The sequence below is a fragment of the Ruditapes philippinarum genome, unplaced genomic scaffold, assembly GCF_026571515.1.
Source record: "Ruditapes philippinarum isolate M1 unplaced genomic scaffold, ASM2657151v2 ctg15204_1_1_1_1, whole genome shotgun sequence".
Classification (NCBI taxonomy): domain Eukaryota; kingdom Metazoa; phylum Mollusca; class Bivalvia; order Venerida; family Veneridae; genus Ruditapes; species Ruditapes philippinarum.
The window spans coordinates 23712-41800 of record NW_026865079.1 but is presented as its reverse complement, the minus strand read 5'-3'; the positions used below and the strand labels follow the sequence as shown (position 1 = coordinate 41800).

The window sequence follows — 18089 nt, the reverse complement described above, 5'->3', positions numbered from 1 at the left end:
ACATTTATAACATCGGGTCTATAAAAACAATTTTTATATAATTATTCAAAAAGTAAAATATTCGTGCGAGCGAGATTTAAGATATAAAACGGCGGGGTCGCGGGACGAAAGCACGCTCATTAGCGGGCGCGCGGGACGAACTTTAATAGATAAAATTTCGTCGCGCGCCCCGCTTATAAGCGTGTTTTCGTCCCGCGACTCCGCAAATCGAAAATTCTATAATTAATAAGTTAAAATGGGGTTGGGCGGAATGAAAACTAATTAGCGGGGACGCTAATAAGTGTGTTTTCGCTCCGCGACCCCTCCGTTTTATTTCTTAAATCTCACTCCGCGCCCCCGCGGGGCGAAGTTTATTTTATTTAACATCACCCCGCACCCGCTAGTTAGCGTGTTTTCGCTCCGCGCCCCATCCATTTTAACTTTAAACTTTTAAATTTCAACTTTTCGATTTGCGGGGTTTGGGCGGCGAAAACACGAATGGCACAAATCAGCTCTCATAATAAAGCATACACACTTGTAAACTTCCGTTGTATTTAAGTGTCCCAAAATTATCACTGTTTATGCGTAGTATAGTCGGATCGATTTTCAGATACTTGTGTTAAGGCAATATTGATAACACAGTGTAACAGTGTTTATGCATAAAATCTTTAAACCCTACATTTTCAAACTTCATGTACAAATACCGGTACAATGTACATAGTTAGATAAGCAGTTAAAATTTTAATGCAAAGAAATTGTTTTAACGCTAATCTGAAAGTATATAAGCTAAATGCATAGAACAAAATTAATTCAAACACAATTTCATTTGTTACATTTTTTAAAAATTAAATTTAGATCTATATTATGCAGGTTGGTGTATTCGTTATCTGTTCAAAAGTTAAGATATAAATAAATACTGAAATTAATCTAAAATGTGAGATGCATTTCCTTTTAATATATCGAAACCGAAAGTTTTATTTTACATGGAAAATGGTGTTGTTAAATGTATTCTTACGAATATTTTTTGATTAACCACAAACACATAATAACAGTTATAAAACAAACCTTTTTACATCATTTTGTTTCACATATTGTAGCCTTAAGAAACACTAAACCGAAAGTAGGTTATATATTATAGCAATAAATTGCATAATTTAATTATTTTAAACCGATACTGTTATATAACATGTATATTGCATTTCATAAAATAAATACATACCAATATAGTTAATACCTTAAGAAACAAATATTAAAGCTGTGCAAACTAAAACATTTGTTTGTAAAGCAAATGATGTCATAATGTATTATACGAATCGTTTTGCAAAATATCGTTATCGACAGCGTATTTCAAATCGACAAAGGTTAGTTCATCCTCGTTTTACCAATTACATTAACTGGCATGAAAAAGTTAATATGTTTAAATCTTAACTATAATGCTTATAACAATTGTCTTATTTCATTGTCATTATTTTATTGTCTGATGTCAATGCAACTGCTCCTTTTAATCAAAACTATGCGATAAAATCCTCTTGCTGTGCTGATATACATATATATACTCCCCTAAATATCACAGTCACTCACACCAACATATCTTAGCAAATGACATAAAACAAATCATTAAAAATTACAAAAATGTATTAGATCTAAAGGAACAAGAAATCATGCATTAAGACAGAAATGTATGGAAAGCCATGACTGTCTGATATTGTTCTTTTTCAATTTATTTAACCATTTGGATAATATATAAGTTCACTTCGACTATATATGACTTGAAAACACCTTCTTATTTAACCGGAATCCATTATATTAATCCACTGTTACAATATATGAAACCATACCGTCAGTGTATGAAACCGAGTTAGCAATATATAAGTTGATTGTCTCAATATATGATTCCAATTCTTCAATATTTTGTACCAAAGTAGCCATGTATGGAACCAGGTGTCCTTATATGAAACCGAATTATCAATACGAGTCTCAATAAAATGGACAGAAAATCATCAAAAAAAAAAAATCAGATTTTTAATTATTAGAATCAATTGCAACGTAATCCATTTTTCAAAAATAATATAAACCCCTTCTTCTGCTTGTGACAAAGTCCTGATAATGCAGTACCATTCATACAAGTATGTCACCTCCTGCGCATCAGCTAATTTTTCTACTACCGTTCACTTAATTACCAGTGTTTTCTTAGAAATAGACTAGAATTTAAAATGCTAGCTTTAATGTTCTTAAGTCTGAAAGTTTGTTAAGAATATGAACTTTTCTATTTCAAAAAAGTGCTACAAAAATGTACAAGAAGTCAAAATTTAACATGTAGATGGGAGTGGACACAAACACCCTTCTTAAAAGGGAAGTTTAGTCGATTCAAACAGAAGCTTCCCTCACCGAAACATTCTGTTCCTGGCCTGCTTCAGAATAATCTTCTTTGGAAACATTAGTTCTTAATTTGTGAAAATAAAAACATCAGTTTCGATTTCAATTACTGGAAAATTACAAACAATTCTATAAGCTGAAAAATAAAATCTATATTAATAGATTGTCTTTCATCAGTTTCTTTCGGCTGACTGTTGCCTGAGTGACGTTTTCTTGATTGTTGAAACTTGGAACACTCTGTCCTGACATGCAAGAAACCTGCACGTGCAAAGCTTTGGACTCTCCGAAAGGAAAGGGAATAAAAGTCTCGAAATGAGTACAAGTAGTACTAGTAGTTGCAAAAATAGCTGCCAAAGAAGCTCGACTCGTGGGTACGTTTCTATTTGACAATGCTCTAGCCTCAGCTCTAAAAAAATTAAGATCATCTTCACTATTATTGTCGGTTCTTCGGACCCATATTCTGCAACAGTTCACCACTTAAAATTAGTACGAGATTTGTCTGCTAACCTGATATGTTTTTTTTTCTCTTATGTACTTTTAGCTCTGAAGCGAACTAAATTGTTTTCCTGATTTCACTTAAGACTGCACACGCTCTATATCTCTCAAAACTTCACAAATGAAATCGAACTGTCGTTTATTTCATTGGCATTTAAAATCAACAGGGGAGCGTTAACTTGCCCATTCTTGAAACTTTCAAATGTTTTTTCTCTAAATAGCAAGAATTTCTTCTCTCATTTCTTTTTTAAAAGTAGAAAGTTTTTCTTTCCAAAATATATTTGAAGTGAATAAAGTCCTTTTCATAATTTGAAGAACACCTCATGTACTCACATTGAAGAAAAATGTTTCACACAATGCTCGAATGGCGATTCCACTCGCCTTTCAATTATGTATTCATACCAAGGTCAGTCAGCACGAAATGATAGTGCTAAACTATTTTATACCTCATTTAACCCGACAACTAATAACTCTTAAACTACAATAAATACATTTATTACACTCCAGGACCGTGGTTTATAAGGTGATAAACTATACTTTTTTAGAAAGATATATTCCAGCGTACCCAATCAATACTTTGTTAAAGACCCTTGTCAAAACATTTACAACTTTGTGACTTCATGACTATTTTGATATTTATTACATGTATTTCTTTCACACCAATATACTGTGTTATTAAAAAGTTTAAGTCTCCCCCTTTTCAAAATTACATACTTGTGACTGAAACAAAAAACGTTTAAATATACTTCTCGTCTATAATGTAGAAATAGGATATATACAAGACTAAAATTATATGAAAATAGAACTTAATTTAATAATATTGTATTGCATATATAAATATACATAGGTTTTACATAAACACACATGTATTTATAAAACAATTAGAAGGGCTGAGCCAAAATATTTTGCATTATTATCGTAGGCAAACAACGATAAAAAGACATCTTTATTATATAAGATATTAAAATTACAATGCATTGATGACTTGATGGAACTTTTCTATAAAGATTAAAGTTCCAGTTACTAAAGTTCAGTAAAACATATAAGTCAAGAAAACGATATTAATTCAAAAGTGTAGGAAATGTTACTTTTTATATTTTTACATGAAACATTTTCCCAAGACAGTAATGTTTTTCATTAATACTAGCATTATTTATAATGCAATCCAATCTATATTAAAAAAAATATGTACCATAAAATGTTTTGTTTTGTTTTAAGGCGAATCAGTGAATCATAGTACTTACATGAAATTTTATGTATACGTTCATTGTATGTTTTCAATACAATCAACTTTTCTCGAATATTATTAGCCAAAAAGGCAATGAATATAAAATAATTCGTTTAACCAGAATAATATAGACTAAGTCATAATTGAAACTGAACATAATTCATAATCAACGAAAGCCTATATTAAGTATTTTTATGTCGTTTATGATGAATCTTTCGATGTTTCAGAATGAATGCAATCCTCTTGTTTTCTCGACGTTTTACAGTAAATCATTTACTATATTTACAACAAAGTACTCTAGTTGTAATTGTTTGTTTAAATCTAGTCGACTAATATACAAGAGCAATAAAATCTACAAAAGACATTAAGTTTCATTTCTTGAAAAAGGAATATGTCATCCACGGCCTGTCTTGAGAATAAAACTTTTTTATCTATAATAATCTCACTTAATTTTGCACTAACAAGTCTGAAATAAGTCCTTTCGAAACATTGTTCTGGAACAAGCAAATTCTTGCCGTACCTTTCTTTGGACGACTTTTAATAAAACATGTGTTCAACTTTTGTTACTTATAGTCGGTGACATTGTTGTGACAATAACTTTGAAAGCAGGGGCATGTATAGCATATGATTTTCAGTAAAAAATCAACCTTTTAGTACAGCTGTAAAATCATAGGCAATGACTGGTCTCCAAAAAAGTTGTTCATACTTTTTGCGAACCTATTCATAGAATATGATTTAATACAGTGTATCTTATTTTAGCGTTAAAGTAAATTTGAGTACCTCTTTCACTACACAGTAGATAACAGAAAATTGTTCACATTCTGCGCAAATATTTTATGTCCAAGTAAAAAAAAATCTAACTCGTTAAGATATATGTAGAACGGTATCCCTCATTGAACTTTTCAAAACATAGATAACATTCAATATCATTAAACATTCATTAACGTTGTCAACAGTCAAGTATTTAATGTATTTTAGTATATCGTTTTATCGATGCAGGCAGTCCTGTATGGAAAATTACTTTGACCTTCTCTCCGGGAGAATGCATCCCTACAGCAGGATATAGATTGAAAAGGGGACCGGTGCTAAGTTTCTTCTCTCCAGTCTGAAGACAAAAGATGAAATATAAATGTAACGCTTTTATCCGAATTAGAATTGTGGATTATTTCTTCTTTATTTTAATTTGGTACCGTGTTTGTTTAAGGTTTGTTTATTTATGCAGTCTTTACCTAATACATTCATCGTTCGTTTAAAAAATGTTTACATCATAAAATACATTACTAAACATATGAAGTTGTTTTGGTTGAATATCTTGTATTTTATTACTTCCAAAGCGGCTAACTTTAACGTGAATCGCGATAATGCTAATTTTGATTTCAGAACAATCGAAGGTGAAATTGCATACCGTCAATCATGCAACTCAACATAATTATTTTAATGAGATTTTAGACGTAACTTTATATGATAAAGTTTATACTTAAACAAACACATAATTTTAAAAGCATTTGTCCCTACCTTTGCGCCATTCCTTGTAAAAATGGCATTGACAACCGTCTCAACATTTTTACCACGCCTGTAAATATAGTTAATTCAACCATTTCTCATATCGTAATACAGTTAAATAAAATATTTGGATAATTTTGAGAATCATGTCTTTTTTCAATAATTTCTTCTTTTGAAATATGATTAAAAATTCATCCAATTGACTACAAAATGATAGGTTCTATTGACCCCAACAACAACAACAGAAAAACAAACAACAACAATACCCAATCCCAAAAAAATACCCCCCCCCCCAAAAAAAAAAAATAAAAATAAAAATAAAAATAAAAAAAATAAGAAAATAAAAAATAAAAATTAAAAAATCCCACAAGGGTAATTGCTATTCATTACGAAAATATATGCTGCCAAACTGGAAAAAATTAAACTGAAATTAAACTGTGAGCTTTACGGAAGCATGGAGAGGACATAGTCGATTTATTTTAATAATCTGTGGGAACAACGTATTTGTCGAAGTATTTTTTATTAATCTGTGGGAACAACATGTTTTGTGAGAAAAATCTTTTTTTATTCTGTGGGAACAACATATTTTGTGAGAAAAATCTTTTTTTATTCTGTGGGAACAACATATTTTGTGAGAAAAATCTTTTTTTAATCTGTGGGAACAACTTATTTTGTGAGAATTTTTTTTTTATTCTGTGGGAACAAACTATTTTCTGCTATATTTTTTTTAAATATCTTGTTCCCTCAAGATAATAAGTTGTGCGAACAAATTAATTATGTTGTTCCCACAGAATAAAAAAAGATTTTTCTCACAAAATATGTTGTTCCCACAGAATAAAAAAAGATTTTTCTCACAAAACATGTTGTTCCCACAGATTAATAAAAAATACTTCGACAAATAAGTTGTTCCCACAGATTATTAAAATAAATCGACTATGTCCTCTCCATGCTTCCGTACAATTGTGTGCAAATGGCGACTTTTTAAAAAGGGACTTAACTTTGCAGTCACTCTTTGTGGCAATCGCTATTTTGATTGGTTGAATTATGTTGTGGAAACAACATAATTAATTTGTTTGCACAACTTATTATCTTGAGGGAACAAGATATTGAAAAAATATCGCAGAAAATAGTTTGTTCCCACAGAGTAAAAAAAAAGATTTTCCTCACAAAATAAGTTGTTCCCACAGAATAAATTTTTTTTTACTCAAATTAAGTTGTTCCCACAGAATAAAAAAAGATTTTTCTCACAAAATATGTTGTTCCCACAGAATAAAAAAAAGATTTTTCTCACAAAATATGTTGTTCCCACAGAATAAAAAAAGATTTTTCTCACAAAACATGTTGTTCCCACAGATTAATAAAAAATATTTCGACAAATAAGTTGTTCCCACAGATTATTAAAATAAATCGACTATGTCCTCTCCATGCTTCCGTAGAGCTTTTATTCACTGTTGCATTTTCGATATGCGAGTATTTAAATGATACTAGAAAAATGTTTCTTTATCACATAAATCATGAAGTAAAATGTAATTTATAGAGGATATTGAATTAATGTAAAACTATGTTTCATTCTAGATTTATTGAACTAATTAAATAAAGTAATTTTATGCCAGCCTCCGACGAGTGAATAATATATTTATTCAATGAGTTTAATAAATCAAGTATTATATATTTTTCAATTTGTCACATTACGCAAAACAAAAGGCTTGCAGTGAAAACATGCATTTTTATCGAAGTGCCTTAAGTGTAACGCAAAATTTAGCGCACTTTTTACATTAGTTTCAACTCGTTCAATAATACACTAGGTATTTAACATACATTTATTCAATATCCTGTATATCCAAACTATAAAATTGTAATATTTACCGGAAAAGCACCAGATATATACAGCAACCAATCTTGTCACCATCGCGACATTTTGGTCCAAACTGAATTCCTCTTCCATATTCGTGGTATAGACTGAAAGAGTAAACTTCACTAACTATGCAAAAGTGATGGTCATTGTTACGTTTTAAATATAACTTTTATAAGCATAAATGTTGTCTATAATCGGCTTTGCAGAATTGAGATGGCAATAATGACCCATGACAATGTTTTCAGACTTATTGAACAGATGCAGAAACTGTTCAAAAACAACTATGCACGAATTTAAACGAATATATGAAAGTGTAAATGGTTTAGATGACTTCAACTGTAACGACAAATATAGGAAACCGTAGCGACTGCCAATCATCATATTATATTTACTTAACAATATAAATATTTAAAATTGTTTCAAACATTAACACATTAACGAGTTTGAATATGGAATAACAATTAGTTATAGCTTTTGACTATAGACACTGGCTATAATATATTTGTGTCTGATTATATCTAATAGTATAGAAAAATGATAAAAACACATTAATAGTTTGATAAGTTAAAATAAATTTGTTCTTGAGATGTGTGCCAATACAATGTTATAATATTTCTCAAAGACATATCTAGCTAATATTTCCCTTTGCCGTTTTCAATGTGTTTTATTTATACTAATACATATAATGGATTGTTATTGATACGTTATTGCATCCGTGAGTATTATTGTATGCTATATCTTTGAATGCATTTTGGTCAATAAGAATAGCTTTACTTGGTAAACGAGTATTATCGTGCCTAACTGCAGCAAAAGAAACATTCCTTTATAAAATCTATCAATATATCTTAACATCACTAAATTTTGAAAACATCTGTATGTCCTACCAGCCATCGTGCGCATGATATCCAATGGAGTAATGTCCCCATCCTGGCTGTATATTAGCCGGGTAACTGTTTGGTACCAAACCAATAGCTAAAATTAAAGACATAAATACTAAAATATTGTGTTGTCAACCTTTTTAAAAGAAAGCAAATCTTACATACAATTACTGCTATGTTTGAACAATCATTTACTTTATTCCTAGCTGGATGTAATTCCTTATAAATTCAAGATTAATTTCGAATATCAGAAAGCGTTTTTCAATCATTTTAAACTGCAATTGAATTAAGCATAATAATACGCCGTCCATAATAGGCTGAAATATTACCGGAGTGTTACAGGGGAGGGAAAGAGGCAACCGTTTTCTGCTAACATTGATAAGCAAATTTCAGTCTACAGAAAAAATACCATAAAACTATATCAAAGGATGATTTTAGTCCACTCACACCAAGTTGAAACAAATACAAGGTGAATACATGAATGAATGAATGAATGACTGCTGCAAAGTAGGGAGCATGGCCGCCGCAAAAAAAAATGCTTAAAGTAGAGTTATTTAAACTGATTTACAAAGTTAGACCATGTTCACTTAAAATACCATTCATAGTGAACTGATCAGGAAATAAATTCTTCAATAAAGCTATCAGTCTGCCTTGTAAATCTTACAAATATATATGTAACGCTCACGTTAAATAGACAGGAATCAGACAAAAAAAAAGATTTTTGAAAACGGCCGACCATACTGATTTAATATGAAGGAAAACTCATGATGATGCAAGTTGTTTATGCAAGTTGTCATACTGTTTTTTCTTTTTAAGAAGACGCCGAGTAAGTACTATTATATAACTTTATTAATTGTTATTCTAAATGACAATTCTTCCATAGTTAATTGAATATCGTGATGATATCGTCCATATAAGCTGTTTCTTCGTCATTTTGTTTAGAAACTTGATAATATGAGTGTATCTGCTTATTACTGTATGTGTTTGATTTGCGTAAATGTTATGTATGTAAACATTGATGAGACGCAGCAAAATGTGTAAATTTAATTTCAACACATCAATAAAAAGATGATAATTTTAAAATTAAAAAAAAATATTGACATCGTTGAAAATTGAATTGTAATATTTGAGTTACGCCGCAACCTTTTCATTGAAATATTAATACCACTGAATGTGAAATTATGTAATATCATAAAAACAAAGTACAATGTAGTATTTTTACTTCCAATGGCAAACAAAATATAATTGTACTAATTGGCGAAATCAAAAGATTTTTAAGGTAGTTTGCCATTAAGTATTGTTTTACTTTTATATGGGTTATAAAACACGCATTTTAATCAAAATAGTTACAGAGGTAGTCATTAAGAATTTAGTCACATGACATGGGTGGAGGCGGTTCGTATTGTTGATAGGGATATTACTGAGAGAGTGGTGTGAAGCTACCCGCCATCCTTAATGATTATTGAAACAAAAAATAAAATAAGATATTGCCTTTATTTTATTTTCTTGGTCAAAATTCTGTTACAGTTTACAAACAGAAATCAGTTACACGTTTTTTTTGGAAAAAAAAAACAACAACATAACAAACCCAGTTATATTATAATATTGATTTCTAGCGATCGAGTGCTAATCAAAAGGACACAAAAATACTCATAGCCGCATTTACAACCCATATCCGTGCAATAAACAGTGTTTCATACCAATTGTCCCACGTTGGCCCAAACTCAATATCTTTATCTCAAAGTAACTGCGAGGAAGCATTCTATTCTTGTCGACAAATAGCCCTACGTCTCCGTCTTTATTCTCTTCATAACTGCAATCCATATTGCATACATGTAACAGCACCGAATCGAAATATGAAATGGAAACAAAAAGATAAAGCATATAGCTGTATCAAGAAATACAAAGATAAACCGATAGTATTTGATTATATCAAAAGTATACTTCCTTATTGAAGTTTTTTTTAAAACATACATATATATCAAGCACGTCATACACAACACAAAAGGGTAATAACTATTTGATGTGCATATCAATATCATAACAAATATAACTTCCTCTTAAAGATCGAAGAAAGTCCTGATAAATCAATGATATTCCTATAAGTAAATAAAAAGATGCATGTTTTGCTCCTCACGACAAAATATTGCATTTTGGTGTGATTATCTTATTAATCTTAAATATTGTTTTATTCTATATAAATTATAGAAATAAATGTTTGAAAACAACTACATAATTATATAACTGAATTGTACTTAAAACTTACCTGAGGTGTTTTCCATCCACTTTTATATTTGTACATTTCAACTGTCTGTCTAGCAACGGTTGTGAATCAGCCTGCAAAGCATCATGCGTTATATCATTTTTTGAAGTTGTGGTTTAATCTTATGCGAAGTGAATGACATGTGAAAAAACATCCATTTTATTTTTCGTATAATTTATTTCAACCTATAATATTAGACTCATATAGCTTTAAAATGCCTTTCTCTGATTGATTTAGACGTAATTGTTTGTAAAAGCAACAGGTCAATTCATTCACTCTTTTATTAAAATTAATTTCTCCCGAAAAATAGATTTGATAGGAACAAACGACTTGATTTTCGCGCCTGTTTTGTTGTATCATTCTTACGCGACTTTAATCGATCTTGTTTTTTATGTTTATTCCGAAATAATAGTACGTTTTAGCTCTTTTTTAATTTTTTTTTTAAGTTCTTTAAAAAGAGTCCAATTATGGAAATAATAAAGCAACCGCAAAAATGTCGGTTTTGATCATATTCAGTGACAGACATAAGATAATCACGCAAAACCTATTTAAAGATTTGCGACCCCCCCCTAAAAAAACGGAAAAAAAAACAAACAAAAAAAACAAACAAAAAAACAACAAAAAACGCCAAAAACACACACACAAACAACAACAACAACAACAACAACAAAATAAAACCAAACAAATGCCACCCCCCCACCATATTTCTATTGGTATAGTGCGATTTTACTCTTAAACTAGACTATCTTTCTATCAATATTATTTTTGTCAGTACAAATAAAATTTATTCAATGTCCCAAATTTTCATAGCTATTACAGTATCATTAAAAAATGGATCTCTTTTGCAATTGAATGGCTACTTAGTCTTTACTTGAAAAGCATCAAATCTATCAGTCGAACACGATAACGTTGACATTAATCGGTCGTACCATTATGATATATTGGGTTGTGCAAGTTATTCAGTTACTACATTTTTCATTTTTATTGCAATATAGAAGAATAAAAGTGGGCATGTACACGTAAATCTGAGTAGCGTTGTGGTAAGAGAGTTCATATTATGAAGAGTTCATGTTAAGAAAATCACTTATTTTTCGAGTTAAAATCTGCAATTGTGCAATACTTTTTGTGTCTGTCAGAAAATATTTTCATATTTTCTTATATAAACCTGTGATTCATTTAATATTTTGTAAAATTTAAAGTTAAACTTATAAAGATTTAGAAAAAATTGAATATATTTGATATTAACAGAAGACATTTTATAGATTGAATAGTATTGTAAATATAATTATATTTAAAACGCTTAATTTAAATTGCTACATTTTTAGACAATTTCGTCTCATTTGTATATTTATATATTTAGATTTCTCCCATTGCTCATTAATCACTCTAATCACGACTGTATGTGTTGTCTCTTACTTAACCTGTTAAAAGCGAATGTGTGTAAAACTAAATGTTCTCAAATAGTATTGTGTGAAAGAAATTCACGAGGAACTAAAAAAAAAAATCTGAAAAGAAAATATGCCTTTCCCAGGAATCGAACCAGGGTCTCTATACTGACGAAGCCAACACTCAACTACTACGCTTTTACGCTGAATGCATAAAAATATGAGTAATTGTTTAGGTGATTAAAAATGTAGGCGATAAAAGAATGCTTTTATATAAGAATTATCGACACCCCTTTTTGTCAATATTAATGTAAACATATAATGAAAGGAATAGCGAATTCGAGCTGTATGTCAGTTTACACACAATATCGATATTGTTATAGCAGTGTTACAGTAAAAATACCACCCCGCGAATTTTTTTTATGATAAACAGAAGTATCATATCACTATGAACTCACCTTACATTTTTCCGTATAACCCGAAGCTTGCAAAGTTTTTGAAATTTGCTGCTGTTTATTCTCCTCTTGGTCTGAATTTAAAGAAAATTGAACAATAACTATGTCTGCGAAATAGATTCATTAAAAATTTCAATCCTTATTTAAAGAGGATCAACTTTGTGTATGTAAGTAATTAAATAGAAGAGAAAACATTTTTCTTTGCAGCTTCAACAACGTAGATCGTAATGTTACAAATTATATTCACTCAAGTTCATTATGTTATTAAATGTATAAATGTATGGTTGAAATAAAAATTAAAGATATAGATATAAAATTTAGCGCCCTCAAAGTTTATGCTTGAAAATATAATCTGCGTTTAATCATAAATGATAGGCATTTGTGGCTTGTAATTCACCAAGGAATGAAACATAAATATAGGCAAGCTGGTAACGAAAAACTTAAATGAACAAGAAATTTTGTCTATGACCTTTTTATAATTTTGACAATCTATAGACCTGGGTCTTGCAATCATGTTGATAATCTTCATCATGCTGATAACTATTTGTGAATTTTAAAAAAAAGAGAATCAATAAAAGTATGACAAATTGATGATTCTATCACGATTTCGGACGGGCGGAAATACGGGTGAACAGGTAATAAAATGCTTTGCCTACAACTATACCTAACTTATTATTCAGTTCGCCACTTTAGCCCTGTATCAGCTGCAAAACGTTTATTTTGAGTATTTATAACACAGGTATGATCTTATAAGTAAGTTACCTTTCAATTGTTCCTCCTTGTCTTTCTGAAGTATTCCCAGTTGACCAGCGCTGGCTAATGTTCGAGTTAGATTGTTATCTGTTTTGAACTCGTAAGCCTGAATTTTGCTCTTGCTTTTTATGTCATCAAGTTGTTTCCTCAGTTCATCAAGCCTTGGTTTATGTGAGACTGAACAGACAAAGTGCTTACATGGACTCTCGACAGTCGACTCAAATAAATCAGATATGACATTAAGATCATTTATCAGACTCTCAGTTTCGTCTTGTAATTGTCTCATTTTTAAGTTATCTTTAGCCTTAATGCATTCGCCTTCCTTTAGCATACATTCTCTTAAGTTGTTTATTTGTGTAATTATCTCTTCCCAAAATTGGTAAACGTCCTGTTTGAACTTTTCACTGATATCATCAACTTGAACTATATTGTTCTTAATTGACGACAATACGTGATTAGCTTCAATCTTACATATTTCCGGTCCTTTGGTCAAAGACTCGTACTCTGGTGTGCCTTTAATGTTTAGAATATAGTCTACCTTACACGACCTATGACCTATGATCATACAATCTCCGCAACCAACTTGCTCGTGCTGCACGCAGTAAAACTTTACGGGTTCATCTGAATGTTGCTCACAATTTTCGAATTCATTCGCACTTTCTCTCTGCGTTATTGTCTCATTACAGTCAATTAAACTGTGTTCTCGATTTAGTTTCCATTTTTTGTGTGTATCAAAACAATTGGAACACATATACTCTTCACAACTGGTACAAAACCCCTCGGCTTGTGTTCTTATTTCATTTTCTTCGCAAGGTTTGCAAGAAACATTATTCTTTTCCCTCTTTCCTGGAACTTCCATGTCTTGGGCAAATCAATTTCATGAATTATATAAAATCAATTATGCTCTCCCAAGTTATACTGGTAAAATATGCAAACAAATAACCAGATTTTATCCATTAAAAGTAAATTATTATGCTCCAATACACTTAATAATACAATATATTTAAATTTGGCGACAATTATCCTTTACATGTTGCTTAATATAGGAAGGAACTGAAATTTACTATTTTGCATATTAGCCGATGCATAGGTAAAACGCAGTATTTTAGGAACCATATATGTCATCGATATTGCTTCGGTAAGTTTTTCTTTTTGTTTCGAAATAAAAAGAATATTAACATTTTGTACCGACTGACAGACAAATTTACTTTTATTTTTTTCCTTCATCTGAAATTCTAGGACTAACACTCTTGCCCGTTCACTTTGGCCGATCCGCCATTCAATGCAAATTGTATCACACTTTTCCGTATTTTACTAAACTCAGCGAAAAGATTTGGAAGCGGGAGCCTCCATCATACAAGAATGTGGGAAACTCTCCGAATCTGTGTTTTTTTAGTCATGTCAGTTCTTTTAAATGGCAATTTTTATATTATTATAACTTGGACCATATTTTATAGGCTTTATTTTTGTTTTGGTTTTGAATTGACCTGTTTAAACATTTAAAGATATCCAGTGAGATAGCTTATGTAAAGGACGAAGTCTAAAAAAATGATAAACACTCAGACACTGTTTACTTAATAAGTACATATATGATTTTACAATCAATACACCTGTTTATAATGGTTTTATAGAAGGTAAACGTGATTAAATGAAAGTAAAAATGAACGGCGTCTTAAAATAATTACTTATTTTTGATTACGCAATTTTCATGTATTTTTTTACATTCATTACTTTCGATAGATATTCACTTTGCCATTTTTCTATTTAGAAAAGTATAAGTGAAATAAACATGAAACATAAACGTGTTTTGGTAGTTTTTAAAGATCCTGTATATTGCAATTAGGGCTGTAACCATGTGTGTACGAGGGTTGTTCGGGAAGTTCTGAGTATTTTGTCATATCTTCTATATTTTTTGTTTCTAAGACGTAATATTTTGCTCATACTAAGATTAGCATATCACGGAACTATTCCTAAAAATTGAATAGAACCAGACAACAATAGCCGGAAATAGCAGTAACCATAGCAACACTTTAACGCCGCACCGGAGCAGTCCGACTCTAAAGAAAGGTATAACGCGCTACACTAATAATATTTCGTAATTTTGATAACGTAAACAATGCGCGAAAACGCTGGTCAGCAGCAAACGTCATGACGTCATTTCCTGAAAATATCATAACATTATTTAAATTCTCAACGGATCAACATTGTTTTAAAGTTGTTGCCCAGAGCCACTGAGTAAACAACATGACGTCGATAGGTGACGTTGAATTGCGAAGCATCGTGAAATTTTGTGTTGCGCTGGAAAAGTCTTCCACCGAAACAATGAAAATGATCAATTCTACAGGACAATACAAGAAATGCAGTCCGGCTACAGTGTATAGATGGCATGCCCGTTTAAAAGAAGGAAGAAACTCGATCGAAGACGAACCTAGATGCGGTCGGCAGTCTGTTGTTGCATGTTCAATTAAGGAGCTCGATTCAAAGCTGCGTCGAAAACGCTTTGACTCAGCTGACGATCTTGTTAAGCATACGCAAGCTATAGTCTCGTCCTTTACCGATAGCTGGTACGTGGAAACATACAATAAGTGGATCAGCCGACACAGGAAATGCATCGAAATTGCAGGTGACTACGTTGAAAAGGTACGACGATCGATGGACTTTAACGTCGCATAACGATGCAAATGACGTCGGCGTGCTCCGGGTGTTTGTTATATGGTTATTTACTATTTTTATTTTGTTTTAGTTTCTGTGTGTATGATGATGATATTTTCAGATACTGTACAGTATATATTGAAATAAATGCGTATATATTTATAATTACGCTAACCCGACTACAACGTGTGCTATAAAACAATTCTCAGAACTTCCCGAACAACCCTCGTATTTAAGTTTATTTATACTTGCCATCGGTTGCCCATATGGGCGAGTCCTCAAGAAGAGTGTTAGTCATTTTATATTTGGAGGATAGTGCAAGATACAGATAGATGCCCCAATTTCAGAAGCTTCTCCTAGTTCTTTCACGCGCTAAGTGTTTAAGCACTCATACACGGGACCTCGATTTAAAGTCTCATCCGAAAGACCGGTTAGAAATGTAAGTTGGCCAGCCCCGGAATTGAACCCACAATGCCATGATTTCAAACGCACATGTGAAATTTTATATATGTATAAAATTATGCTTCTAAAACAATTTTCAAACATCGAAGAATATGTAAAATATGTACTGCAAATATTTGTCCACATTTTATGTAATCATTAAAATAAATGCATTCATTTCTGCTAGACTTAATAGAAAATAAATTTCTAATTACCTCGCTTTATTAGCACAAAATGTAAATTCAGTTATAGCTTTACAAATAATGCTTTTTGGAACGAACTTACAATATTGATAAATCTTCATTTGAGCATTATATTTATGATAAAGAAACAATAAAAATTAGTGACATGATCTATAAGTATCTAAAAGATATGAAATTTAATATTTTTGATGCAGATTTTATTTGTGTAAAATTAGAGCGTAATAAAATACATGTATAACAAAACTTGCGTAGAAATTGTAAAAAAGCTTTGATCTCATATATATATATATACACATTTAATACATGCATATTGATTGTTGAATCTTTCTAATCTATTTGATTTATTCTAGCGTCTATATAAAATTATAACATTGATCTCATATATTATATACACATTTAATACATGCATATTGATTGTTGAATCTTTCTTATCTATTTGATTTATTCTAGCGTCCATATATAACATAACAGCATATCATTTCACAAAAATATTGTTCATTTAACATTGCATCAGTGAACTTATAAGTTTCCAATACAAAGAATAATTTATTGTTCTTTAGGTTATTGGTAATGTAAAATTCTAATCCTGGTCACAAAATCTAATTAGAATGTTAAATTTCATACATTAAAAAACCCAAATTATTAAATAGTATTTCTTCCTCAATGATAAACTTAATTGATAATAGAAATAAGAATAGTAATACAACAACAAAATTAACAATTGAATATTCTTATCTTGTTTACTGAAACTGAAACTGTTCTATTTAATTAAACGCCTATTTCTATATACATATTCAATGGCGTTGTACAAAAGGATAATAAAAGTATGTACATATAGATAAAAAAAAACAACAAATATGCATGGCAAATGAACTACAAAAAAATATGTTAAAGATATCAGCCGTGTAAAATATAAAGTATTAAAAATTTTAAAAAAAGAAAAAAAATTTAAAAAAAAGTTTGCCCCGATTGTTAGTAAATTGAATTTAAAACACGAAATTTAAAGTGGGTATAATAATTAAAATGTTTCGCTTAAAGGGATAATTGTATAAATAAAACAACCATCGTACCACTATGTTTACGTACAAAGTTTTACCTTACCTCAGTTAACAGTTGAAACACAAAATCAAAAGTTGCTATAATATTAAATGATGAATTAAACGATTCAATCATTTTCTAAACTTATATAAATAAATACAAACCAACATAACCAATGAAGAGATCAATATCCCACATCTAGTTTCGTTTTCTCCGTATTGTAAATAATATCATAAATAGGTGAATAGAGATTAATAATATCGTTATCGACACTGTAGACTGTCGTACTTCAATTCATATTATATATATATATATATCATTCGTCTGTATGACTTTTAACAAAACTTAGCGTTTAACAAAGAGTTTAAAAATCTTTAAATGTTTTATAGTTAATATGTTGTTAAAATCATTTACAGCATAATGAAATATGTGAATGGTTGACTGGTGGAACGTTTGATGAATGCATCGATTATATTTGTCTTTCATTGGTGCAGCCAAATGTAAACTTTTGTATTTTATTGTCACATCTGAGACTGTTTAAAATTGCGCCGTATATTCAATAAGATATATTATTTTTTCGATAAT

The 18089-nt window shown here is 30.4% G+C and overlaps 1 protein-coding gene across 2 annotated transcripts; it reads right to left on the bottom strand.

The window, feature by feature from the left end:
• Positions 1 to 3674: 3674 nt before the first annotated feature.
• Positions 3675 to 17747, bottom strand: LOC132727734 (uncharacterized). 2 transcript variants are annotated; one of them, XM_060713301.1, is made up of 9 exons: positions 17669 to 17747; positions 13180 to 14088; positions 12421 to 12491; positions 10581 to 10651; positions 10015 to 10127; positions 8321 to 8408; positions 7448 to 7540; positions 5594 to 5651; positions 3675 to 5183 (listed from the first exon to the last, which is right to left on the bottom strand). In XM_060713301.1, exons 2-9 carry the CDS (start codon positions 14027 to 14029, stop codon positions 5043 to 5045), a joined length of 1485 nt encoding a protein of 494 aa, XP_060569284.1. In that variant the 5' UTR covers positions 14030 to 14088; positions 17669 to 17747; the 3' UTR covers positions 3675 to 5042. The 2 variants fall into 2 exon arrangements, with proteins under 2 accessions (XP_060569284.1, XP_060569285.1); XM_060713302.1 differs by having other exon boundaries at positions 17673 to 17735.
• Between the last annotated feature and the right edge of the window lie 342 nt (positions 17748 to 18089).

Coding starts and splice junctions, on each gene's coding strand:
- LOC132727734 (XM_060713301.1), bottom strand. CDS start 14,029: ATGGAAGTTCCAGGAAAGAGGGAAAAGAATAATGTTTCTTGCAAACCT. Junction 10,652..12,420: donor GTTATACGGAAAAATGTAAG/GTGAGTTCATAG, acceptor GATGCTTTGCAG/GCTGATTCACAACCGTTGCT. Junction 5,652..7,447: donor ATATATCTGGTGCTTTTCCG/GTAAATATTACA, acceptor CTATATTTACAG/GCGTGGTAAAAATGTTGAGA.